General features: G+C 32.1%; 2 protein-coding genes across 2 annotated transcripts; one reads left to right on the top strand and one right to left on the bottom strand.

Annotated features, from left to right (window-relative positions):
• Positions 1-1,057: 1,057 nt before the first annotated feature.
• LOC105777455 (uncharacterized) lies at positions 1,058-8,635 on the top strand. The gene is made up of 15 exons (XM_012600739.2): positions 1,058-1,203; positions 1,975-2,628; positions 2,734-3,046; positions 3,928-4,074; positions 4,170-4,258; positions 4,375-4,467; positions 5,245-5,371; positions 5,611-5,675; positions 5,808-5,982; positions 6,242-6,436; positions 6,562-6,609; positions 6,950-7,096; positions 7,195-7,277; positions 7,511-7,626; positions 8,219-8,635. The coding sequence occupies exons 2-15, from the start codon at positions 2,036-2,038 to the stop codon at positions 8,305-8,307; spliced, it is 2,280 nt and encodes a 759-aa protein (XP_012456193.1). The 5' UTR covers positions 1,058-1,203; positions 1,975-2,035; the 3' UTR covers positions 8,308-8,635.
• Positions 8,636-12,350: 3,715 nt separating this feature from the next.
• Positions 12,351-14,585, bottom strand: LOC105778285 (UDP-glycosyltransferase 74E2). The gene is made up of 2 exons (XM_012601967.2): positions 13,830-14,585; positions 12,351-13,188 (listed from the first exon to the last, which is right to left on the bottom strand). Exons 1-2 carry the CDS (start codon positions 14,469-14,471, stop codon positions 12,466-12,468), a joined length of 1,365 nt encoding a protein of 454 aa, XP_012457421.2. The 5' UTR covers positions 14,472-14,585; the 3' UTR covers positions 12,351-12,465.
• Between the last annotated feature and the right edge of the window lie 11,609 nt (positions 14,586-26,194).

Raw genomic sequence — 26,194 nt, forward strand, 5'->3', positions numbered from 1 at the left:
TTTTAACTAAATTTTTAAAGTGATATTTTAAATTAAAATATATTTAATTTTAAATGTTTAATTATCATAATTTTTATTAAACTGTAATGCTTTTAAATATATACTTAATACAATTTAATTAATATTTCTAAATTAAATTATTAATTATTTTTAAATGTCAATTTAATAATATGATAAAAATAAAGAGTATTCTTGACGGTTCAAAAGATTTTCCAAACTCGTGTTTTATATATATTATATATATAACATAAGAAAACATATAAACTTACTAAAATACATCAGGAATGAAGATGAATCGAATACCCATTTGTTCATGTTCATTCTTGATGAAAAAAAATATTAATTTATAATTTATTAATTTATATCTTCCATGTGTCATGTTTGGGAGATTGCTACGTGTCACTATCAAATTGACCATCAATGTCATGCTTAATGGTGTTCATATGGAGGTACCAATCTGAGTGACGATATACAAATTCAATTATAAACTAGATCTAAAAAAAGGTTTCGATTTTAACTATATACTTTTGATCAAGTTTAGGGGTAAACAACATATTAACCCATATAAATGCTATCCAAAAATAAAATTATTATTTATATTATTTTAGTTATTATTAATAATTGATTGATATTAATTTTTCGTTGGATTCGACTTAAACTCAACTATATAGTTAAATGAAAATAATTTTATATAATATCAATTTAATAATATACACATATTTTAATCATTTTAAAAGTTTTTTCAAATTCATATTTTTATAATATATATTATAGATATATTTTATAATTATTTTTCTAGGAATATTTTATAATTTCATAATAATTTCCAAATATTCCTAATTTAGAAATACTATTTTATTGTCTTTGGTCCTTCCTGGGTTGGAATTCAAGAAAATTCAAAAGGTGCCCACTTACGAACGCCAAAATCAACAATAACCACGTGTCAACAGCAGCCACACAAGTCAAGATAAAATGGTCAAACAAATCGACGGTTCAAAATCGCATAGTAATATAAACCGCGTCGCAGAGTAGTTTTTCACGGTGACCATCCCCCTCTTAAACCCTCCAATTTTTCTCGCGAATACAATGGCCCTATAAATGCTGTGCCTTCTTTCTTATTTTACCTTTTTGTATCATTATAGCTCTAAATTTTTGTTGTTTGATCGAATCCAAAATATTATATCTCAGCTTCGCATAAAAACTGTAAGTCAAATGCCTTTCTATCAGCAGTTTATTTCTTTATCGTTTTCGTTGAATTTTGCTGCTCGTTTAGTTATTTTTTCAGTCGAATCCGTGATGAGTTATGAATATCGGATATATGTTATCATTATCTTTATTTCTCGTTGTAGTTCCTTGAATTTTTTTTATTTTTATTTTGTTGAAACCAAATGAAAATTTATTATTTAGTGTTACTTGGATTATTTTTAAAGACGAAAGGAGAACTGAAAAGATATAAGAAAATAGTAGATTAAAAGATAATCGGTTGATTTTTTTCTTTTTATTATTATATTCAAATAATAAACTTATCGGAATATTCTGTAGTGCCTGTGATGTTATTTTTTGAATAAATATTTTTTCAATACTTTTATGGACCGGTTCTAGTTTCTTTCTTTAATGAGAAAAAAGAGGCTTTGGATTTTCCTCTGTAACAAATTTTGAGTTTTCAATTGTTCAGTTTTTAGTTACTTAATACTTTATTTATTAATTATCAGCCTTGAACTTGAATAAAAGTCTAATTTTACTTGAGCTATTCCTAATCTTGACTCCTTTATTGATGGGTTGCAATTCAAGGGTTAATTATAATTTTCTTTTGGATATTGACATCATTCTCAAGATTTTTTGTTTTATGAACTTGTTAGGCTGTGTCATTTATCATGATGAAAAAAATGCTGTATATGAATACTAAAAATATGTTTGATATTGTTCATTTTCTGAGTTGGTGTTGTTCTTTATTTGAAATGGTATCCCAATCAGGGTAATTTGAGAGGTTGCTTGAGATATGCGAATGTCCTGTTGACAACAAAAACGATTGATAATGGCTTCTAGAGCAATTTTAAGAAAGAGAGGATTTGTTTCCGACTACCTGAATGCATCTATACGCTCAGTCCAGACCTTCCAGTTTCTTGGCCATCCCACTCACAAGTTGGACTCATGTTGTTATACATCAAATGTGGACCATCCATCCGAAGATTTTAATTATCGAAAGAAACTGGATATAAATTCAGTTGCGAAACATGATTTAATGGGTTTTTCAGGACCAAGATACTTTAGTTATGGATCTCAAGGAATCTCAGTTTTGAGTCCTGGAAGTGGAAGATTCCAATTCAATTCTCCGTCGAGTGTCAGATTGATGTCATATGCTGTTCGTCATGCTTCGACAGCTACCGCTAGACAATCTGAACCAGGTAGTGATGATGAGGGAAATGAAGAATTGGTTGCAAAAAGGAGAAAGGAAGCATCTGCAGAAGAATGTGATCAAGCTGTTGAAGGTTTGAGTTCTGCTAAAGCCAAGGTGAAAGCTAAACGCTTGCAAGATTCTCAGAAGGCTGCTGAATCTATTTTGCAAAGAGTATGGGCCACAATTCTTGGGATTGGTCCTGCTTTAAGAGCTGTAGCTTCTATGAGCAGGTAAAACTTTATCCTTTAATTTTTATGTTATTAAAAAAATCAATTAACATGATTCAAATTGATTTTTGGTTTACTGCATATTTGTTATTCTATTGCCTTCTACAGGGAGGATTGGGCAAAGAAACTTGTTCATTGGAAACACGAGATTCGCTCTACTTTGCAACATTATTGGCTGGGTTTTAAGCTACTTTGGGCTGATGTGAGGATCAGCTCAAGATTGCTGCTAAAGTTGGCTGGTGGTAGAAGTTTATCTAGAAGGGAGAGGCAACAGCTGACTCGAACTACTGCTGATATCTTTAGGCTAGTTCCATTTGCAGTTTTTATCATAGTCCCATTCATGGAATTTCTTCTGCCTGTTTTCTTGAAACTGTTCCCTAACATGTTGCCATCTACTTTTCAAGACAAGATGAAAGAGCAGGTATAGTGGCTTTTTCCAAATTATGTTTGCTTTTCTGGTTAATTTGATTTATAATCCATTGCTGCTCAAGCTTTATTCTTTAAGTTCTTTTGCCTCTTTTCAGAATCTCCCCTGTTAAAGCAGGAAGCATTGAAGTTTGGTTTATCTTTTTACATGCATGAAGTGGTTTATATTTATACACGCATGAAATCATAAAGTTGGTGAGGATGAGTGCATCCTTTTGTTTGTTACACTTTTCAGTTTTCTTCCAAACAAGAGTTTCATATTCACCATAATTTTATTGCGACTGCATCTGTGAAACAATGCAATTCATAAAGTTTTCTGATTATTTTCTTTAATACAAAGATACTTAGCAAATTTTATGCTCACCTTGATTGAAGCTTCTTATACGGATATGAACAAGTCTTTTGCTGATGGGATGTTGGATGTACCTTGCTTAGAAGAAAATAAAGAAAAAAAAGGAGAAATCATAGGGACAAGAATCAAAACATAAAATATGATGAGAATAGATAGGCATAGGCCCTTCCATATAAACCTTTATTGGGCTATTGCTGATAATTGAAGTAGAGAGATATACATAGATAGGCATAGGCCAGGCAGGTCTCCTTACGTCCTTTTGCAATTAATTACAAGGTAATCTGCGAAATATATGTTCTCCAGGCAGGAAAATTATCTGGAAATTGAATGGTTTGTGTTATTTCTGTTATGTTCTACATTAGGGAGTGTTATGATTTTGGAAAAGTATTATCAAATGAGATATTCAGGTCTTGCTTATTGCTGGTACCGTTTTTTCCTTCTTTTTGTGTGTGGCATGTCCCTGCTCCCCTCCCTTGCCCCCCCTTTTTTGGTCAATGCATTTTTCTTAGTTGCTGAACTTGTAGGAAGCACTAAAAAGGAGGCTTCATGCAAGAATAGAATATGCTAAGTTTCTTCAAGATACAGTCAAAGAAATGGCAAAAGAGGTTCAGAATTCAAGGAGTGGAGAAATTAAGCAGACTGCTGAAGATCTTGATGAATTTTTGAATAGGGTAAGATCCCATCTTACCTATGATTTTTTTTTCTTGTCTCTTCCCCCTTGGTTCTGTTATTTAACTTTAGCAATTGCAATCTTGATATTTTGCAGGTCCGAAGGGGAGCTGGTGTATCAAATGATGAAATTCTTGGCTTTGCCAAGCTGTTTAATGATGAACTCACTCTAGATAATATCAGCAGGTTGGTCTTGGTCTTTGTTGTAAATATTTTTTATTTGAAAACGGTTGACTATTTAATTTAAATTGATTTGTTAATTAAGTGGTTGTGATATTTTGTAATGTTTTTTCTTCTACCAGGCCTCGATTGGTAAATATGTGCAAATACATGGGAATCAGCCCTTTTGGAACAGATGCGTATTTGCGTTATATGCTTCGGAAGAGACTCCGATGGTAAAACTTGTTTATCCAATCTGAATTAAATTAACTGTTATGTACCTTGTTTTTGAAGAACATATCAATGGAGTTTGATGTATCCAGGAGGAGTGAATTGACTATTTCAGATCTGCTTATTGAACTTTTTTCTTATTGTGGTTGCCTGGGTGGTTTGATTTTTAACTGACCTTTTTTCACTTGATCATTATGAACTCACGATAATATTTTTGCTTTTAAACAGATATTGATTTACTATTTGTTGATTTATTGTTGGTTCTTTTCTGCCGCATGTAAAGTTTAAATATAATTAAGTTTATCCCTTAAACCATAATTGTTATATTGTATTTTAAACCATGAGGTTTCATGCTGACTTGCTGAGTATTTATTTAGTTTTTCTGATTTGGCTGCGTGTTTTGTGGTGTTGGGGAGGTGGGGGTCTTCATTTTGAGAACTCATTGATACTGATTTGGAATACGCGATATATATTCTCTAAAAAAATTAGGAGTTAAAATGTATAGACATGTCTCCTTCAATGCTTTAATTTTTATACAGAATATGCTGAAATACAAAGCCAACTGGTATTGTTGAAATATAAAAGGCAGTGGCATTTTCAAAATTTGGTTTTCGGTCGAAGCAAGTTACTTTTGTTAGCTTCTCCTTCACATTAACTTTTAGGATCCAACTAAGCTCTATTTTTAAAATAATCTCTGTCTATATCTGTCATTTTTCTCTACTTTATGTCATTGCAAATGTTGTTATTGTTACTGCTTTCTTATAATTATTATTATATTTCAGGATTAAGAATGATGACAAGATGATTCAAGCAGAGGGCGTGGAATCCCTATCAGAAGCTGAGCTTCGTGAAGATTGTAGGGAGCGAGGGATGCTTGGAGCGCTTTCAGTAGAAGAAATGCGTCAACAGGTGTTGCTTTTTATTCCTATATGTTTATATATACTTTCCCCTTTGCCAACTAAGTGCCTCAGACTCAGCAATCTTTATCTGCGTTGTATTTGCAATGATAAAATGCCATGGTCTCATATATTGATAGAATTCTGGATTTGCACTTCCATCATTCCTTCAACTACATTGGTTATGTATATTAATTGCAATATCATTTGCATTTGATGTGACTCCTTAACATGGTTAGTATCTGCATGCAGCTTCGGGATTGGCTAGATTTGTCTCTCAATCACTCAGTCCCATCTTCCCTTTTGATCCTTTCAAGGTGATTTGAGTTGTGTTTTATGTGGTCTTTCTGCAATGTTTTGTTGGCATGAAGTTCAACAGTTGATACTCATTTCTTCTTTTTTCTCCTAATTTAATCTTAATCTGTATTTTTTTCTGATATCCCCTGTAGGGCATTCACTGTATCAGGAAAGCTGAAGCCGGAAGATGCTGTTCGGGCTACGCTTTCTTCTCTACCTGATGAAGTTGTGGATACCGTTGGTGTTACAGCTCTACCATCTGAAGATTCTGTTTCGGAAAGGAGAAGGAAGCTGGAGTACCTTGAGATGCAGGAAGAACTGATCAAGGTTGAAAAAGGAATATGTTTTATATTATTTTTCATATGAATAGTCTCCTCTATTGTAAGTTGTTTATTATTTTTTGCCTCCTATGGGGCTCAGTTGACCCTGCTTGCTGTGAAGGAGTTCAGTATAATCTTAGCTTAAAATAGAGGCATTTAGTCTTGAAGTTTTCTGCTTAGCTTAAAAAAAAAGCCCAAAAGCAATATTCCTGGTCTTATGCAGTTCTTTGAATTTCATTGGTTGTTTTAAATTGGTACCTTTGTAGGAGGAGGAAGAGAAAGAAGAAGAAGAGCTGGCAAGGATGAAGGAATCTAAGGCTAGAAAAGAGGATGTGGCATTGAAAGAGATGACTGTCCCAACAGCTAGAGAAGCACAAGAACAGGCTATGGCAAGAGCATTAGAAAAAAGAGATCAGCTCTGTGAAATCAGTCGTGCATTGGCTGTTTTAGCTTCAGCATCTGTAAGGACTCTATTTGAAGATTTTTGTCTGTGACTGTTATCTGTTGATTCTGTTCTTCTATTGTTATCTTCCTAGCATTGCCACTTGCAATGTGGATTTGACTTCAGTTTGTTCCTAATATGCAGTCTGTGAGCAGAGAGCGAGAAGAGTTCCTTGGTCTTGTAAATAAGGAGGTATGTTATAAACTTTGATATTTTTTTATTTGGTTATTGTAAAGAACTGCAAGGGAATGAGGTCAATGCATTATTTTTAAATAGTTTTCTTCAGAAGTCAAAATGAGCTAGTGTAATAGATAAAACATGGTATTTGTGCAATGTCATTCTTTCATTCTTTTAGACTAGATGTTTTAAGCATTGACTTTTCAGTTGTGACTTTGCTAGGTTAGTAGAAAATTTATTTAGTCTTTATTTGGAACTTGTAACTTGGAAAAAATCATTAAAGAAATGGGAAATTTTCTATTTCTGTTTGTATCCCTTTATTTTCTGCTGATGTTGGATTTTGCCAATTTTGCAGATAGAACTTTATAATAGCATGGTAGACAAAAAGGGTACAGATGGTGAAAAAGATGCCATTAAGGCATATAGAATTGCAAGAGAGGAAACTGACCATTCTGGTGAAGTGTCTGATAGTGATGAGGTTTCTTCAGTGCTTATTGAAAAAGTAAGATTTATTAGAACCAAGTCTTTTCTGACAGTTTTATCTTTTCTTATCAGATGTGATTCAAAAAAAAAGTATTTACCATTCTTGTCACTCCTTAGGTTGATGCTATGCTCCAAAATCTTGAGAAGGAAATAGATGATGTAGATGCCAAAATTGGTGATCGTTGGCGAGTACTTGACAGGTGAAACTTTGTTTTTGGATTGTTTCCTTTTCTCGTGTCTTGGCTATGTCCTTTGCTGCTGTGCTAACAGTGTGATGTTTTGTTATTATGATGTTATGTTCTGTTATCAAATGGGATTAATGGAATTTTGGTATTGTTATTCACATCAATCATCACAAGAGCACAGTTACTGGCATATTAATTACTGCAAGCGCTATTTAGTCAGATTTATTAAAAATGCTCTATGCCTGCAGGGATCACGACGGGAAAGTTACTCCTGAGGAGGTGGCTGCTGCTGCTCAATACTTAAAGGATACGCTAGGAAAGGAGGGTGTGCAAGAACTCATCAGCAATCTTTCAAAAGATAGAGGTCAGCTTCCTTTCTGCTCTAACTTTGTTTGTCGAAATAAATAAATGGACAGGAATATACTTCTAGTTTAGGTACGTGCATGCCCTCCCCCACCCCACCCCCAAAAAAAAAAATAATGCCTATTGATATGCCTTCTATAATCAAGAGATTTTGACTTCCTGGAACCCTTTTCTGTGAAAACCCCTTGATCTGCTTTTATGGCTGTAAAATAGTTGAAAGATCCATGCGTTCATTTCAATATTATGGAATCATGATTAACTAGCAAATGATGATTCACGCTTGTTATCGACTTTCGCAATGAATTGTCATTGAATGAAGTAGCGTTTCTCATTAAACAGCATGTCCGAAGATGATCTGGATGATTGAGCAAAGTATTAACTTAGCTTATTCTGATGAGAGTTTTTTTAATCATTCATCCTGCCTATTTGCTGTTTTTTATATAGCATGGAAAAGGTGATTTTATCAAAACAAAAAAGTTGTTGGTTACATAAGAATTTAGATTTGCAACTTTTGCATCGCACCATTGTATAGGGTGAATAATTTGATTTGGCAGTTCACGAGAGTGACAACTATTATATTTTCAATGCAATAGATGGAAAAATTCTTGTGGAAGACATTGTGAAGTTGGGCAGTCAGATGGAGGATGACAATAGTGGGGAGGAGGAAGAGGGAAGAATGTAGAGATTATAATCCAGTTTGGAGCGAGCTTAATTGCTATAATCTTATTATATCTCCGTAATACCTTTTAGTTAGCATAGTAGTTGGTGTAGAATGCATATATGTTCTTGGCTTTGGCAGGCATGGTGGTGCTCTCCGAAAATGATGCAGTTTCTTTTATAGGGAAAGCGGATTTTAGTCTTTTCCCATCCCACATACTGTGATGGAGATGTAAAAATTATAGGTTAGTTGAGAAATATATATTCAATCGCTAAAAACAGAATAGAAGCCTTGATGTTGGTTTTATACATACTATAGATGTTGATATTTTATATGATTTTTAATTGTTTTATCTCCAAGATTGCGGGAAGGGGTTTCAGATTGGAATTCAATTGCTGTTCACGGGCTTTACTTATAATTAAAAACAATAAATCTTGTTCAAGACCTCACCCGTCTAATTTTTGAACAAATATATATTAATTTAATGGAATTAGATTTTAAGTAACTAAAAAAGTCTTAAGATAAGCCTTGGGTTTTTTTTTTCTTTCTAATAAGCTTCTTATGTTAATATAGTTTAGAAACTGGAAAATTAGTTTAAAAATCAGTAAGTTGATGTGCATAAACCAAGGATGGTATCATGCATTTCCTTTTCAAATAATTTGAGAACTTGTAATGCTTGTTTTAGTAAAAAGAAAATAGTTTAAAACAAAAGATAGGCTTTTGAAAATGAAAAAATGGGACGTCTTAAAATGGAAAAAATAAAAATACGGAATGCTTAATGATGAAATGTATAAACATGCAAGACTCACTTGAGTTCAGTTCCAACTCCTGCAAATTTAAAATAATTCATATTTCAACATCTAAGATTTAAATTTATCAACCTTTAAAACTTGATAATTTATACCGAAATTATTTGAGTTTCAATAACTCAAATGTTGCTTTTTATTTGAATTTGAGATGTTTTTCCATGTACAATACATTTATGTATTACTTACGTTATAACTGAAATGAATATCCACATTTGCTTTATCATCATACTAATCTATTCCCCTTTTAATAATAGCATTTATTAACGTCACGGGGTTAGAACTCTTGTCTATGAACCACGTGGCCTTAGGTGATTGGTTTGTTTCAAATTTGCCTAAGTGAGAATTTTCCTGAATATTCTCTAAGGCATCAAAAATAAAGCAGAAATAACTCAAAAGCGAATGTGTAACATCCTATATTCAACCCGATTGTAGAGTTCGAGCTACAATGTGTCACATTCGTTGCCGGAGCAACTACAATCAATTTATAATTAAATAATACAGTTTATATGATAAAATCTAACAAATATACATTCCTTAAACATACTAAAGTAAATCTAAGTTTCATTTATATATGTATCTAATAACCTACACCATTTAATTATAACACCATTCTATTACCACAAAACCTAACCTATTAGGTACATGTCAATTGTATAAATAAAGTTGGAAACAAACTGATGTTGCTGAGACCGAGATTGTGGTTCAAATGCTGAGGTTAATGCTTGGAGATCTTGAATTAATCTAACTTGTGCACAGAGAGAACAAACTGTACGCTGAGTAAAATACTTAGTGGTATTTCTATAATTTATGTATGTAATATTAGCATTAGCAATTCTACACAAAGTAAACATGTACGTCAATATAAGCACATCTATCATATATTTATAACTTAGAGTTGTTAAACTTTACATTTTCAATATAAACACATCGAGTGTGGAACTAATAACAATTCTTCCCACTTTAATACATTTTGTATAGACATGTCATTATGCTTATTATAATAACATTTTAATTATATCAATATTCAAACATGCATTCAATATGATATTCAATCATTAACGGGTCTTACACAAGCTTATGAAAGCTCAATTTTATTCCGAGGTCGAATCAGAACTAAACTATAAATTTTTCAAAAGTGGGTATCGCGATATCTAGGGCTTGGTATCAGGATATTGGAGACAGTATCCAAACTTCCCAACCTAAAGACCAATTTTCATAGATTTCAAAAATGGGCATCGCAATACCCAAGGCTTAGTATCGTGATACCGAAGATAGACTACTAGGTCATTAGTTTTGGCAAAACCATATATTTCCGAAACTGTCAAAATAAACACATTTTCCTTCACACATTCAAGCACACATAACATTTAACTATTATAGACAAGATTTTAGCACCAAACAAGCATTTCCAAAACATTAATTGATCTAACTTACAACTTTAACAATTATAACTCAAGCAATTCATTTAACACCTACGCATTCTTGTCTATAACAACTAAAACCATCAACATTACCTAATGTATTTTAGTTAATTCATTCATACCATTACTCAAATCATAAACACATAACACTTATAGCCATTTTAACCGTTCATTTAACCAAGCTATACCATAGCAACCACATATGAGTTTAGTTACCAATTTGCTATCATACATCATTAGCATCTAACATAATTTATACCTAAATGACCTTACTCGATACATGCCATTGACTAAACAAAGTAAAATTTCACCAACATCAATCTATTCATCATGCATTAATCAGGCACCAAAACACATCAACAACTTATTAAATCACAAGATAAAATTCCATACTTTCAAGCCTTTCAAATCAAGATTCAACCACATCATTTCTATGTTCAATTCCTACCATTTGCAATATCAATTGAACCATTCAAATACGATCTCATCTCATCTCATATATATATATATATATATATATATATATATATATATATATATATATATACCTTCTAATAATTACCAAAACACTCGAGCATTCTATATCAATCACCTTCAAGCATAGGCATAGTTACTAATTGACTTCATTGACAATATATATATCTCTTTAGTGAAAACACCTATATATATTTACAAGCTTACAACATAGTTTGAATAAAAAGACTTAACTTAGGTACATGTTCTATTATATACTATTATAATGCATACCTAATTTACCCTATAGCTAAATTGCATTGGTAGAATTCTCTTAATCTGACTCGGATTCTTAGAACGAATACTCAGATTAGTCAAGTTGCATCTCAACTGGAACTGTAGTGTACTATCAATTATCCCGAAATATAAACTTGTACATTTAATAGAGTAACCAACTTCTAACTTCATCACATAATTTAATTCATATCCCATCATTCTCATTTCAACATTAACTCATCAATTTATCACATAACATAAAATACTTTAACTCAATTTCTATTAATACCTTACCTTAATAATATATAATAAAATATAATATGAATATGCTTTAGGTATAATTAGTTTCGAGTTATAGAAATATAAACCGAAAGCTTGCGTCACTCGCCATCACTTTCGCCTTTTCTTTCCCTTTTGACGATCCTGCATCAATTTTAGCTAAAAATAATAGTGATATAATGATATAATATCAAAATTTATCCAAATTATATTCAATTACAAGGTCATACATATTTTACAAATTATTCAATTTAATCCTCTATCTCAATAATCAGCCAAATTCATACCAATATGATTTGATTAGTCACAATCAAATATCAATTCATTAAATACCCCAAATTGAAATTCATCATATTCAATTTATCAGTCAATTTATTATTTCTTTACAATTTAGTCCATATCTCATTTTTGTATTGCATTGTAAACAATTCAAATTACTATCAAACATAATGAAGTTCATAATTCAAGTATGCAAAATTTAAATATAATCATACCATATGAACTTACGGTTAAATCAAAAACAAGTTGAAACTCTAAGGACTATTCAACAATTTTGTCTTTTCCGATTACTTTTTATTTAGTCCAATTTTCAATCCATACAATCATTCAATTCAATTTATCAATTCACACATCTTACATCTTCCTATCATGTGCATATATAAGTTAAATTTTATTATCTAGATGCCCTAAAGTTTTTCATTTTATTCAATTTAGTCCCTAAAACCGAATTTGCCATAACTTTCAAATTAAATCCTTATACAGCCCTCTATTATCAATAATTACATAAATATTACACCAATTTTGAAATTTATGCACTTTAGCCCCTATGTTCAAAAACTAATAATTAAAATTAAATTGAAAATTTAGGCCTGAACCCGAATAAACAAAAATAAAGTAGTTTAAATTCTTGCTGCAGTGAAGACAGCTATTAACATATATAAATGCTAATTCCCTGTAATATCAGCCACAAATTCCTGTATATTCTTGTCAGAGCTTCCACCTTCATCCACAGCGTCTTTGGCTAAGTTCTTCCATTTCTCAGAATTCCTTTTGATATCCAAGCTTTTCTCTCCTTCCATGATTTCCCTTGCACACCTCTCGATCTCCTCCTTTCTCATTATCCCTTTCTCATCCTTTTTAACTCTGATTCCCACTTCCCAAACATCAGCCACAAACTTCGCATTAGTAGGCTGATCTGTCCATTGGGGCATCGCAATCATTGGCACCCCTAAGCTCAACGCCTCAAGCGTGGAGTTCCAGCCACAGTGAGTCATGAAACAACCCACTGCCCTGTGCGCTAGAACATCCAACTGTGGACTCCATGAAACTACCAGCCCTTTTTCTGCTGTTTCTTCCATGAAGTTGCTTGGGAGTTTGTTTTGTTCCATTTCTCTCACTACCCACAGGAAGTTTTTGTTGGTTAATTTCAGACCCATTGCTAGTTCCACCATTTGCTCCTCTGTAAGATCGGCTATGCTTCCAAATGATACGTAGACGACCGAGCTAGCTTCTTTTGAGTTTAACCAGTTGAGGCAAAGGTCGGTGTCGGGTTTGAAGAGGTGGAGGCCATAATCATTGTCATCTTCCAATCGTTTGTCTAGGTACATGGATGGGATTGTGGGGCCAACTGTCTTGATTGGCCATTTGCTTCTCATCCACTTGATTATCTGCAAGAAATCAGCAAAATGCATGGCATCTGTGTCAGAAACAAGGGTTTTATCACTAACAACACACCAGCTGCTCCATTTTGCTCTTTCCTTAATTTCTCTTGTTTCTGCAATTCCCTGTTTCTCACTCTCCAAACAGGGCAATATTTGAGACAAGGATCCTTCTCACAGTAGCATTAACCGACAAAAGGAATAACAATCATCTCCTTTTGTTTATGAAAAGTAGCCTTGTTTTACATATAGGATTAAAGCTAACTTTGATTTGATTTGTTATTCCCCGTGTTGTAGGTCATTTACCTAGTGGAGATTCAAATATTTGATAGCTAATAATTTTTTTTTTAATTTTAAAAATATCATTTTTAGTTATTTTCATATGTTTTACCACTGCACTATCATTGAACTTGCTCTATCCCATAAATTGTAAAACAAATTTACAGAGTTAGATAAATTATATATTTGAACATGGCAACACAAAATGACCAAAAAAAATTACGACATAGGAATTGGGATAATGTTGAAAGAGACGAGTTCAATGAGCGGTAGGTTTTGTATGCAACAAAAAGAAGAAACAATAGCCTCAAAGGCCATCCAATGATAAAATAGAGAAATATTGATGGAGAAGTTAAAAAAAGGGAGCTAACCTCATGTTCCAGCTTATCGTAAGTGTTGCAGAAGACCCAATCGGCTTCCTGAAAATTTGAGAACTGGCTTCTGACAAGCTTCGACAGACACGGATACGACCCTGACTTATCACTAACAAATGATGGTAAATCACTCATCCCTAACTCCGGCATTGACGGCAACGAAACTACAACATTTCCCTTATTCTCATCTTCCAATGGCACCCTCAAACTCCCCTCTTTCAAATGAATAAAAATGGCGTTCACCGCCCAACACTGAGTGAAAAACGAAGCTCCTTGCAAACCAAACTGTTTAGCCACATCCAACGCCCACGGCATACCAGAGTCGTAAACCAGGACTTTAGCTCCATGTTGAGAGCAAATCTGGTACTCCTCAATGAACTGGGCTAGCCTTTTTGGGACGACTGATTCGTAGAGCTCAAGATATTCGTCAACGTTGGCGGCTGCGTCGCCTTCATGGAAATCGATGGAGTGGAAGTTGATGGAGGAGGCAGAGGGTTGCATGGTTTTGGAAGTGGAGATTAGGGTGACCCTTAGGCCTTTTGAGGCTAAGCGTTTGGAGAATTGAAGCATTGGGTTTATGTGCCCTTGAATTGGGAAAGGGAAAATCAGGACATCGGTTTCTTCATGTTTCTTCTCCATTGACTTTTCTCAAAACTTCTCAGGCCAACACTCTCAACTCTCTCTTATTTTTAATGTCACACCTCCCCAGTCATGTATGTATATCGTATTTGTATGGAGAGAAAATTGATGACAGAGTTTCATCACTAAATAAAAATTTTGACTAATATTTCAAAGGATGTAATAATAATAATTTCATTTGAGATCAAGATTCAATCTATATTACATCATTATATAATATAAATTTTAATATGAAAAATATTAGGTACAGTTTAAATCCCATTAGCAGCTCAGAGGTGTCTTATGTGAAAGTAAATTATTAATATATATTAAAAAGAAGAAGAAAAAGACATACATACTAATTTTTAAGTATGCTTCTGAAATAAATACCTACAAATCTTTTATTAGAGGTTATTATAGTAATTTTTTAAAATTTTAAATTAAATTAATAATTTTAAAAATTTAAAATATATAATAATAATTTTGTTTATTTAATCTTAATTAAGAAATTCAAGTCTTTATTTGCTCCATTTTATTCACCTCTCCTATTATATCAAATTTAAGTCACTTATTAATTTGGTGTTATTTAATAACTCAATTATAAAATAAAAATATTTTAAAATAAAATATAATTAATAATATTATGACGACACTTTAACTTTTTTTTGTACTTTTATATTATTTTTAAGTAAAACAATTAAAATTACAAGTCTTAGAATTAAAGGCATGTTCAATAATATTAAAATATAAATTTATTATCATTCCACTTTTATATATTATTTAATAAATTTTAAAATAAAATATTTTTAACATGAAATATTTTATTTCATTCATATAATGGGTGTGATAAAATATAATATTTTTTAATCATGTTTAATCATATAATTTGAATATAATGTCAAAGAGATTTTAACAATGTCGGTAAAAATTAAGCCCTAAAATTTTGATATCACTATGCGTAAATTATGTGTGGGTTGTCTTTAGATTTATTCCAACTTAAATACTACTATGTGTGGGGTATTCTTTGGCAATGTTTTTTTAAACCAAACTGATGGTCAAACCGGTCAAGCCATTGGTTAGCTAGTCTGATCGGTCCAACTAATTCGATTAAAAAAATATTAAAAAATTGGTTCAACTGTAGATTCAATCGATTTTTTAACTGATTCAAACAATTCGTACTGATTTCTTATCTAACTGGTTCAAAGCCACTTTTCTGATTGGTTCAATTGATCCAATCAATCGATCTAGTTCAGTTCAAGCAACACTATTATCCAGAGCTATTTTAGTTTAGCTTAAAATATATATATATATATATATTATTTGGCTTTGGATACATTCTAATTATTAGTCTAATTATATTATATAATGCTTGACTCTGATAGTCTAATGTTTGTGATTGTAATTTTACTTATAATTTAAAAAATTATATAGTTTCCAAATGCCAAATTTTATTATTAGTCTAGATTTAGTCATTTTACTTTAATTTGATTATTTTTAATTTTTACATTTTCAAAATTTGAAAGTTTAGTCTTGATTAGAAGATAATTGTTAAATTTTACTTTTCCCATGATTTTATATGACGAATATATTACTACATGTTTAATATAATGTCAACTTGTTATATTCAAATAATATTCATAAAAAACGATGTCATTTCAGTTAAAGAATTTAACAAATATCATTTGAGTTAAAGACTAAAACTTTAAAATTAAAAAAATATATAGAGAGTAAAAATGATTATATTGGAGAATAAAGCCCAAATTATTTTAATCTGCGAAAAAGTCTAGATAATGCCAAAAGAAAAGAGAAATTATTTTATGAACACTTCCGCCTAATTATCTTTTATTTAGAAGTTTAGTCCATGTAGAAAAAAGATTGATGTGTTTTCTTTTAATTGCATGGGATCAGTGGAAATGATGTATAAAATAATGTTAAAATGAGAGAGAGGAAATAGATATGCTGCTCAAAATATTTAATTAAAAATACATGCATGATGCATTGAATCTAATACAAATAGTCAAGTGCAAATATTTTGAAAAGTAGCTAGTAGCTTTTTATCTTAAAATTTACTTAAATAATTAATATGTATCAAATCAACTGGGACACAACTCAGGAATCCAGGACTGATTTATAACACATATTTATTTTAACACCAAATTGTTGACAAATTGGACTTACCCTTCTTGGCTTGTGATTTGGTATTTACTTTATCTATTACAAGTTGAGTAATAATACAAAACAAAGTATATTATTTTAAAAACGTTTTATCTTTTATATTTTCTGTATAAAAATAAAATGTATAATTAACTCGTAATATTATTTTTATATAAAGTAGGCATCTCTACTTTACGATTATAACTAAAAATTTATTTATTTTTAATGTTACCTTTCATCTATACATAACTATGCCCTGATTTTCCTATAAAAAAAACTATACCATGATCTAATTATTAATTAATCCAACTCAATACAAACAAATTCTATATGTCATATGTGACACCTAAACTTGATCATGAATCGGATCATCTGTCTAAACTCGAAGGCTCACTCGAAAAGTAGGAGGATTTGAGCAAGAATATAGGCCCGAAAAATAGATTTGAACAGAAAAATAAGGCCCATTTAGAAAACGAGTTGAACCTGGCAATACTAATTTAGCCTGGGACTAGCTCGAATTTGACAAAAAAGAGTTATGATGCTGTTTGTTGTTATTTACTGCTGTTATGTTGTTGTTTTGCTACCATTTCGCTATTATATTACTACTATTTTGTTATTGTTTGGATATTGTATAATTCTTGTTTTATTATTAATTTTGTTACTATTTTAGAGACATTTGCTTGTTAAGTTGCAACTATGTTAATGTTATTTAAGTATAAAGACTTTTTTTATATGTATTTTCAATTTGTTGGGAAACATTTATTTTAATGTTTTTAGTCTATTTGATGTATTATATTTTTAAATTTATTTTTATATAAAAATAATCTAAAAAAATTAATACAGGTGGGCAGAGCTCGAGGTTTAGCATTTTTTATTCGATTTGAATTTGGGTAAAAATTTAAGTTCATTTTTGAGGTCGAGCTGGGCCCGAACTTAGAAAGTGAACTTGATTTTTTGCACTGACCCAACCAATGATCAACTCTAGTGATACTACTTTTATTTTGCAGCAATGAATATAGTATAGATAAGGATGCCATCTTCCAAAAAATTAAGTAAATTATGGTATAATAAATATTTCATAGAAAATATTCATATAACAAATTTATTAAAATTGATATAAAAATTAAATATAGCTTTTGAAAGATATAAGGATTTAGTTGACCTTTCAACTTTTCAAAAAAAAGTTATTTTAATCTTTCATTTATTTTTTTTAACTCTTGAACTTGTGCTTTTTGTAAATCATCTCAAAGTAGATGAAAAATTAACATCTAGTAACTTTACTATCGTGACAACCATCGATAGCCCACGTGTATGCCATGTTAGTAATTAATTATTTTAAATATTTAAATAATTCTTAATACTTTTATTTTTAAAATTAAAATTTTAATTAATTATCGATGTGACATACATGTGGATTGCCAATGTATGTCATATCAGCAAAGTTAAAAATATTATTTTTCCATCTATTTTGGGTTGATTTAACGAAAAAAGTGAAAATTCAAGGTTAAAAGAGACAAAATATTAAATGGAGGGTTATAATAATTTTTTTTGTAAAGTTTGAGGTCAAATAAGTTTGAGGTTATAATAACTAATGTAGAGTTACGTTAGTGAAAAGTATAATGATTTGAGTTTGAATTTGTTTATTCCCATAATGTTTATATATTTTTTTAGATTTATCAAATATAAAGAGACATAAATACTCCCACAATAAATTTTTTTTTTTACTTTGTAGAAGAAATGAACTTTTGATAATTTCCTAACTGAGTTGGGATTCTCAAAATAATACTTTTTATTTTGTAGTAGATGTAACCCCTTAAATCAGGCCTAGACGTTAGACCGAATTCGAGAAATTACATCGACCATCGAAATGGCCTAGTGACTGTCGGAGTTTATAAAACCGTTGTTTAAAGCATTTGCTTGATTTATGAAGAAAAACTTAGCATGTTATCTTCATTATACTAAAAGATATCATTTTCCCAATAAAATTGGAATTTAGAGTTTACTTAGTAAAAGTCGATTTTCACTTTTTATATGTTTTTCAAATCTCATTTACATAAAAATGCAACGGACAAGTGATGTTCAATCTAGTTTTAATGAAAACCAGAAATTTATGTGTAACACTCCTAACCCGTCTCCGTCACCGAATTAGGGTTATGAAGTATTACCATAAAATTCCAAACAATAAATATCAAAATATGTCCAAATGTCATTCAATAGTAATTAACGAAAACTCATTAAAAACCCATCAAAATATGTGTTTGGGCCTTAAATCAGGCCTTCGAAGCCCTAAAAATAGTTTAGAAACAATCCAGAACTAAATCAAAACAAAACAGAAAATTTGGGAAAAAAGTTGAAAACGTTTGAAAACAGGGGTCACACGGCCGTGTAGCCAAACTGTGTGACATAGCTCAGGCCGTGCAACAATCGAACAAAGGGACACACGGCTGTGTCCCAACTCGTGTCTCCACCCATGTAACTCACTGAGTTGGGTCACACGATTGTGTTGCAAGTCGTGTGCCAGTCCATGTAACTCTTTGACTTGCGACACACGACCGTGTCGCAAGCCATGTCCTGGGCCGTGTAACACACTGACTTGGTACACACGACCGTGTAGCCAGGCCGTGTGACAGCCCGTGTCTTAGGTCATGTGCTCTAAAATTTGACCCTAAAATCAAACCATTTTAAGACCAAAACATACCTATTCAACCACTCCATTTATGCATACATTCAATAGACCTAAGCATCATTCCAACACATCAAAACATACCAATTCAATCAACCTATTTCATCTAACCAATATGCCATTCAAAGGCACCACATTTATACCAAACATTTAGTTTAAAAAACAATCAAAAGACCACTTTTATAAGTCATTATACAATAAAGCATTACACTATAATTATAACCACTTCATTCAACAACTACACATCAAGGAGTTCATCTATGCATTATATACGTATACTTGTTTCCTCAATACAAAACATACCCTAAGCAAAACACAAACCTCACTCATGAACTACATCTGTCAACCTTTATAAACAACATGTTTATCTATATATACATGCGCTACCCAAATAGATACAAGAACTACCAACTTAGATGTATAGTGTGAGCTGGTTGGTTGATCCTTCCAAAAAGTCAGCAACGATTATCTACAAAACAACTCACAAAAATCTGTAAGCTTACTTAACTTAGTAAGGACATAGTATAACATTTAATCTAAATATAATTAGACACAGTTCACATATTATTTGATTACTAAAAGTTTCAATAACATAAATGATGAAATGTTGAGCCGATATAATGTTCTCAAAGGTACCATAGTACAATTAGGAGCATGTAATATGTATTCAGGGATACTGAAGTACAAATAGGGGTACATATGTGCATTCACAAAGTAATTATATATATTAACCAAAGAACAATAATATAAAATGCAAGTAAAATTCCATTTACGTATTGAAATACTATGAACTTACCTCTAAAGCAGTTTCGATTTAAGCACATGGACTACTATGTAATTTTTCCTTTTCCTCAATTATTGTCTTTTTGAATCAAATCTTGATATGCAAGGTAAGCAATGACCAAACCATTCAAGCTCCAAAAATGGAGAATTCCCTTCTAAATTTTCAGTGGAACTCCCCAAGATGATGATACATAAATTTGTTTTATTTTCATTAGTTTTGTTTTTTATTTTGTTTTATTTTCATTAGTTTTGTTTTTTTATTATTTTACTATTTTACTCTTTATTATAACTTAAAATTTTCACTGATAAAAGACAATAACCGTCCACTCAATTTCCTTGTGGACTAATTACAGTATAAATCCTCTTTCATTTAAAAGTTAAACTATCAAGTCAATACAATTCAATAATCACACAATATTGCATCTTTCATAGTTAAGTCTTTTTTTATTTAATTAACCAACTAAATGTTAAAATTTCTTCACCAAAACTTAATACAACCCTAATGTAACTCTATAAACATTGACTAAACCATAAAACACGACTTTACAAATCGAAATTTGTGGTCCCAAAACCACTGTTCTGTTACCACTGAAAAACGAGATATTACATCATACATATTTAAATCAAAATCCATGTATCGATAGCCTAAACAACTATAATGCCATGCATGCCAAATAAGCCCAAAACCAAAGTTCCATGCCACAGTTCAAATAAAACGATACAGTCTCAAATAGTAGAAACCATAATATAAAGTCTAAAATACTTTTAATAAGTGAAACTATCCGAACTGAGCCCTCTAGATGTCGTGACCACATCCTAACCTGGTGGGTTACATGTAAAGATGAAAATTTAAAAGGGGGTGAGCTTAAGAAGCTCAGTGTACCTCCAATCACAAGAAAATCAGTGTGAAATTCACAATTCTTAGAGTAATCATATTTGTATAGAAATTCACAATTCACAGTATCTGTTTTCAAATTAACACATCACTATGATATTTCAACATTCACAGTTTTGTATACACATGCTTATGAATGCCAATGCAATTTCATTTTATTAGAAAATGGCCTACCCAACTCCGCTGTACACTACACTATGAGTTCTCCAAAACTCATCCAACTTTATACACTGAGTTGTGGATAAACCACTATTGATTTGCAGATAAACTGCCACTTATTGTGGATGCACAATATAATTACAGATAAAAGCTACCACTGGGTTTGTAAAAACTGTGGGTAAACCACCAATGTTTTCAGATAAAAACATTTGCAGATAAACTAAGTGGTTCATGATTAAACCTTATATTTATAAATAAACCGCCACTTATTGTGGATGCACAACAAATTGTAGATAAAAACTACCACTTGATTCATAAATAAACCACATTGTTTGTAGATTATTAAACTGTCACTTTTCCTCTGTAAATATCATCCCACCCCATGCAATGCAGTATGGCATGCTTTGTAATAGAACAAATCATCACTAGCAGTGAACATGCTTAACATGTATTCAATTCAACACTAGCAGTAAACATGCTTAACATGTATTCAATAGGGTGGTATCAATATAAACACTAACAGTTTATCTGTTTCATAATGATAGTAGCATGTAAAATTCACTTGTCATACGGTATAGTCATAGCACTATAGTCATTAAATCACAAATTCCAGAATAACATAATATCAGAGACTTAATTGAGTAAATAAAAACTCTAGAAATAAATTAGGGCATATACATGATCGTGTGAGATGCTATAAGCCGTGTAGAAGGGTTACACGGTCCTGTAACAGACTGCGGTCGTGTGGAAAATGTAAAACTTAACCTATAGGAGAGACATGACCTTGTGGTAGGCCGTGTAGAAGGGTTGTGGCCGTATAGTTCACGAACTAGCCTAGGGTTTGCAGGACACATGGCCGTGTAGGGGACCGTGTGGTCCACACACCCATGTGGGAGATTGTGTGGCCCTAATCCTACATACGATTGCCACTAATTTACTTGGGAAAAGACACACACCTTTCACCAAGAGTCCGATCGACGTTTCTCACACCTGATTCTAGTCTGACACATCTAAATCAGGTCGTTCAAATGGCATTTACACATGGATTAATCGATGATTTCAAGATTTAACAAGATTATTGAAAGATTTGACAAGAATTGTAAAAGATTGAGTAATTGAAATGAAAGATTAACATGGAATGATGCTATTTTGAAATTATGAGTTTTACTTATCGAAACAAATACACTTACTGAACCTTGATGAAAAGAAACATATGTTATCGATGGCAAAATTAACAATTGGTAGGAAAAATAATTTGAACAGGGATTTATTTTAACTCGGGAAAGAAAAAATAATTTTCAATAATGGAATGAAAATATGATGTAAAGAAAGAAAAGAAAAGAAAAATAATAAATAAAGAGAGGAAGGTAAAATTCTAATGGGATTTGAAAAGAAGCAAAATACTAAGTCTAACTAGGAAAATATGGTTAAATATCTAAGGTTTGAAAACCCTAGAGGGCGTCATGGTAATTTACCCACTGCTGCCAAAAATAAAAAGAAATACAAATGTTGGAAGGAGTGGCTCAAAGTTGGGTCACTTATGGAGAGAAGCTAACTTTTAGCCATTAGATCTGAAGCCTATTTATTGTTAAGTTTTATTTCTAATTGTATATATTTTAGTGTAGCTTTTATCTTAGGTTGTTGAAAATTAAAGGAAAAAACTGAAAGTGAGATTTGAACTTGGGTCTTTAGAGAGGACACTAAACACTTAACCATTCAACCTATGACTTATTTCTTGTCTATCTATTTCAATTAAGTCCCTGTATTTCAGGGTGTGACAGTAGACTTGTTAATGGGCCAGGTTACCGGCTCAGGCAGGTTGAAATTTGGGATGATTTAGGTAAAAGTATTAGGTTCGAAAAATGAGCTTGGGTAAAAGAATTAGGCTCGTTTATAATATGGGTAGAGCTCGAGCTTGAACATGCCTGACTATTTTTTAAGTTTATAATACTTTATATTATGTTATATTTATATGTTATGTAATTTATAACACATTAAAAAAGTAAACCTATACTAAATATATAACACTACTCTAATGTAAACATTAAAATAATGTTAAAATGACTATATAATAAATTACAATAAATAAAAAAAGTATACAAATTATTAAATATTAAATTAAAATAATATAAATATTTTTAAAAAAATTTAAAAATAATATGGGCGGGCCTAAAATGTACTTGGGTTAATCTTTTGCAAATATGGGCAGGCTTGAGCAAAATTTTAAGCCCATATTTCAAGCTAGGCTGAGCTTGAAGAAACAAAAAGTATATTAATATCATGCTTAGGTCCGATCTGACCCATTAGCACCTCTACTTTATAGAAGAAAATGGCTTTCGATAAGTTCCTAGTTATATTGAGACTCAATTGACGAGTAATATATTGTATAAATAAAAATAATTTAGACTTCAAAATCAGTCAAAGCTAAAAATAATTTTGGGCCATGCCTAGACCATAAAGGTGTATAGATGAATTTTTTTTAAAGAAAATCTTAAAACCTTTGAATGACTAATATTATTTATCTTAAAAAAAGTAACTATGAAATAAGTACAAATTGTCAATGTAATAGGCCCAATTTGCCCCGGCCCAACAAAATAAATTACAAAACCAAAATAAACATTACAAGCCCAAAAATTTTAAAAAAAAACCTAACGATCCAAGTGGCTTAAAACCTAAAATCTTCAGCAGAAACCCTAGCCACACTGTTACGATATATGGGGCACCTATTTTCATCTTATTCATTTCGTATCTTAGCAAAATTTGTTATCTTGATTAATTTATTCATTTCAACATTTGCTCTCAATAAAATTCCATTTTGTCCATCATTATGATCTTTTTCAAGCATTTTGCATTGAAATAACGATTAATGGACTAATAATACTTTAATAAAAGGAGTTGTGAATATTATTCTGAAAGCTTATAAATAGTACGAGGCCTTGAAACATGACTATTATTTAGAACTAACCAAACCTAAGGGTTGGAAACATTTGAGAAAGAATAGTCCAAATTGTAACTATTTCTTTGGATTTTCTGTTAAAGGTACCAGTTGAACAAGAAGACATGGTAACACATCAATGATAGAACCTTGATGAACAACGAGCAATGAGAACCTAAGCATTAAAGAGTGATCATTCACGAAAAATGACATTATGCAAATATCATTCATACACATCTAGTTAGGAGCATTTGATTCATTCTGATCATGACATCCTAATCACTAGACATAAATAGGTCCATAAAATAAATTCTACAGGTCATGTTCCCTAGAGAACAGGTTAGTAAAACCATAAATCCTATACCCCTAAAGTTACAGTGGGATGAATTGAAGCCATCATGACGAATCTTATCTCCCTGAAGTTGCAGTGGAGCAGATTGAAGCCACTAATCCTATACCCCTAAAGTTGCAGTGGGATGGATTAAAGTCATCATGGTGAATATTATCTCCCTGAAGATGCAGTGGAGTAGACTGAAGCCACTAGCCTTATATCCCTGAAGTTGCAGCGGAGCAACTGAAGACAGCGAATCTTATTTCCCTGGCGTTGCAGTGGAACAAATTAAAGCTACAAATTATGACGGATCTTATCTTCCTAAAGTTGCAGTGGAGCAGATTTAAGCCACTGGCCTTATCTCCCTGAAATTGTAGTGGAGCAGACTGAAGACAGCGAATCTTATTTCCCTGGCGTTGCAATGGAACAGATTAAAGTTACAAATTATGGAGGATCTTATCTTCTTGAAGTTGCAGTGGAGCATATTGAAGCCACCAATCCTATCTCCCTGAAGTTATAGTGGAGCAGATTAAAACGGTGAATCCTATACCTCTGAGGTTGCAGTAGGTCGAATTAAATCTACCATAGCAAGTCTTATCTCCCTTAAGTTGTAGTGGAGCAGACTAAAACTGTAAGTCTCATATCCCTAAAGTGGCAGTGGGTTAGGATGAGGCTACTTGAAGAAGATGAGCACCAAGAAGTCAAGATTAGGTGAAATCGGGCAAAATTGGTCCTTCTTAAAGTTTTTGCTCCATTCCCGTTACACGACAATGAGCAAAGAGGGGTAATAGGTCCAATTTGCCTGGGCCCAACAAAATAAATTACAAAGCCAAAATAAACATTACAAACCCAAAAATTAAAAAAAACCTTACAGCCCAAGTGGCCCAAAACCTAAACTCTTCAGCAGAAACCCTAGCTGCACTGCCTCTGCATGTTGTCCCCTCCACGTGTCGTCTGACACCTTTCTGCCATCGTTACAAGGAAGAACATACACACAAAGCAGCAATAGAGAAACAATAGCAAAGAGAAATAATAAACAATGTAATATTGGCTACAAAAGCCAATGATTGTAACGTTTACAGGGAAAAAATTCAAAAATAAAAATCATATTAAAAAACAGATAGTGATTCCAGATTAAAAAAATATAAAATAAATAAGAAGAACAAAGTTTTTATTTTTTTACCCGTTGTTTCGTCGGGGTGTCGCCGCTGGGGCCACCGTCGGTTCGTAAGGCCGTCGAATCCTTTGGGATTCAGCTAAGGGCTGCGATGGTGAGTGGTGGAAGCCGAAAGGCTTTCTCTCTTTTAGAGTTTTTTTTTAAACTTTATTTTTAAGATTTTGGGCTTTAAATCAGTTTTTTATGCGAAATAGGGGGTCCAAAATGGGTTCGGGGCAATTTTCGACCACCGTGGATGGCAACGCCGTCGCCAGTGATCGATCGCAGGCGCGGTGACCGATGGCCGAATCCGGCAGCCGGAGCCATGGCCGGAGAGGGGAGGTGAGAGAGAGGGGAGAGAGTATTCAGAGTTTTTTTTTAAAGAAGAGGGGAAATGAAATTTTTGAAAAAAAATGGTTGTTATAAAGGATTGAAACAACGCCTTTTTGGGTCGTAATCCCAGTGGCCAAAACAACGTCGTTTCACCCTAGGATCCGCGTGTTGTCTTGACTCGCCAAAGAGGATTCGCGTGTTTTTGATTAATGGGCAATTTCTCTTTTAGTCCTTCCGCATTTTCTATCTTTTTAATACAGTTTATTTTTATTTTCAATTTTTACTCTATGATTTTTCTTTTATTTCAATTCAGCC

Source organism: Gossypium raimondii, chromosome 10, assembly GCF_025698545.1.
Source record: "Gossypium raimondii isolate GPD5lz chromosome 10, ASM2569854v1, whole genome shotgun sequence".
Classification (NCBI taxonomy): domain Eukaryota; kingdom Viridiplantae; phylum Streptophyta; class Magnoliopsida; order Malvales; family Malvaceae; genus Gossypium; species Gossypium raimondii.

Bases quoted from the DNA above. Each gene is read 5' to 3' on its own strand.
- LOC105777455 (XM_012600739.2), top strand. From the start codon at position 2,036: ATGGCTTCTAGAGCAATTTTAAGAAAGAGAGGATTTGTTTCCGACTAC. The intron at 7,278-7,510 runs GTGAAACTTTGT...CTATGCCTGCAG, and splicing joins CGTTGGCGAGTACTTGACAG to GGATCACGACGGGAAAGTTA. The intron at 7,627-8,218 runs GTCAGCTTCCTT...TCAATGCAATAG, and splicing joins CAATCTTTCAAAAGATAGAG to ATGGAAAAATTCTTGTGGAA.
- LOC105778285 (XM_012601967.2), bottom strand. From the start codon at position 14,471: ATGGAGAAGAAACATGAAGAAACCGATGTCCTGATTTTCCCTTTCCCA. The intron at 13,189-13,829 runs GTTAGCTCCCTT...GATTTCTTGCAG, and splicing joins ACGATAAGCTGGAACATGAG to ATAATCAAGTGGATGAGAAG.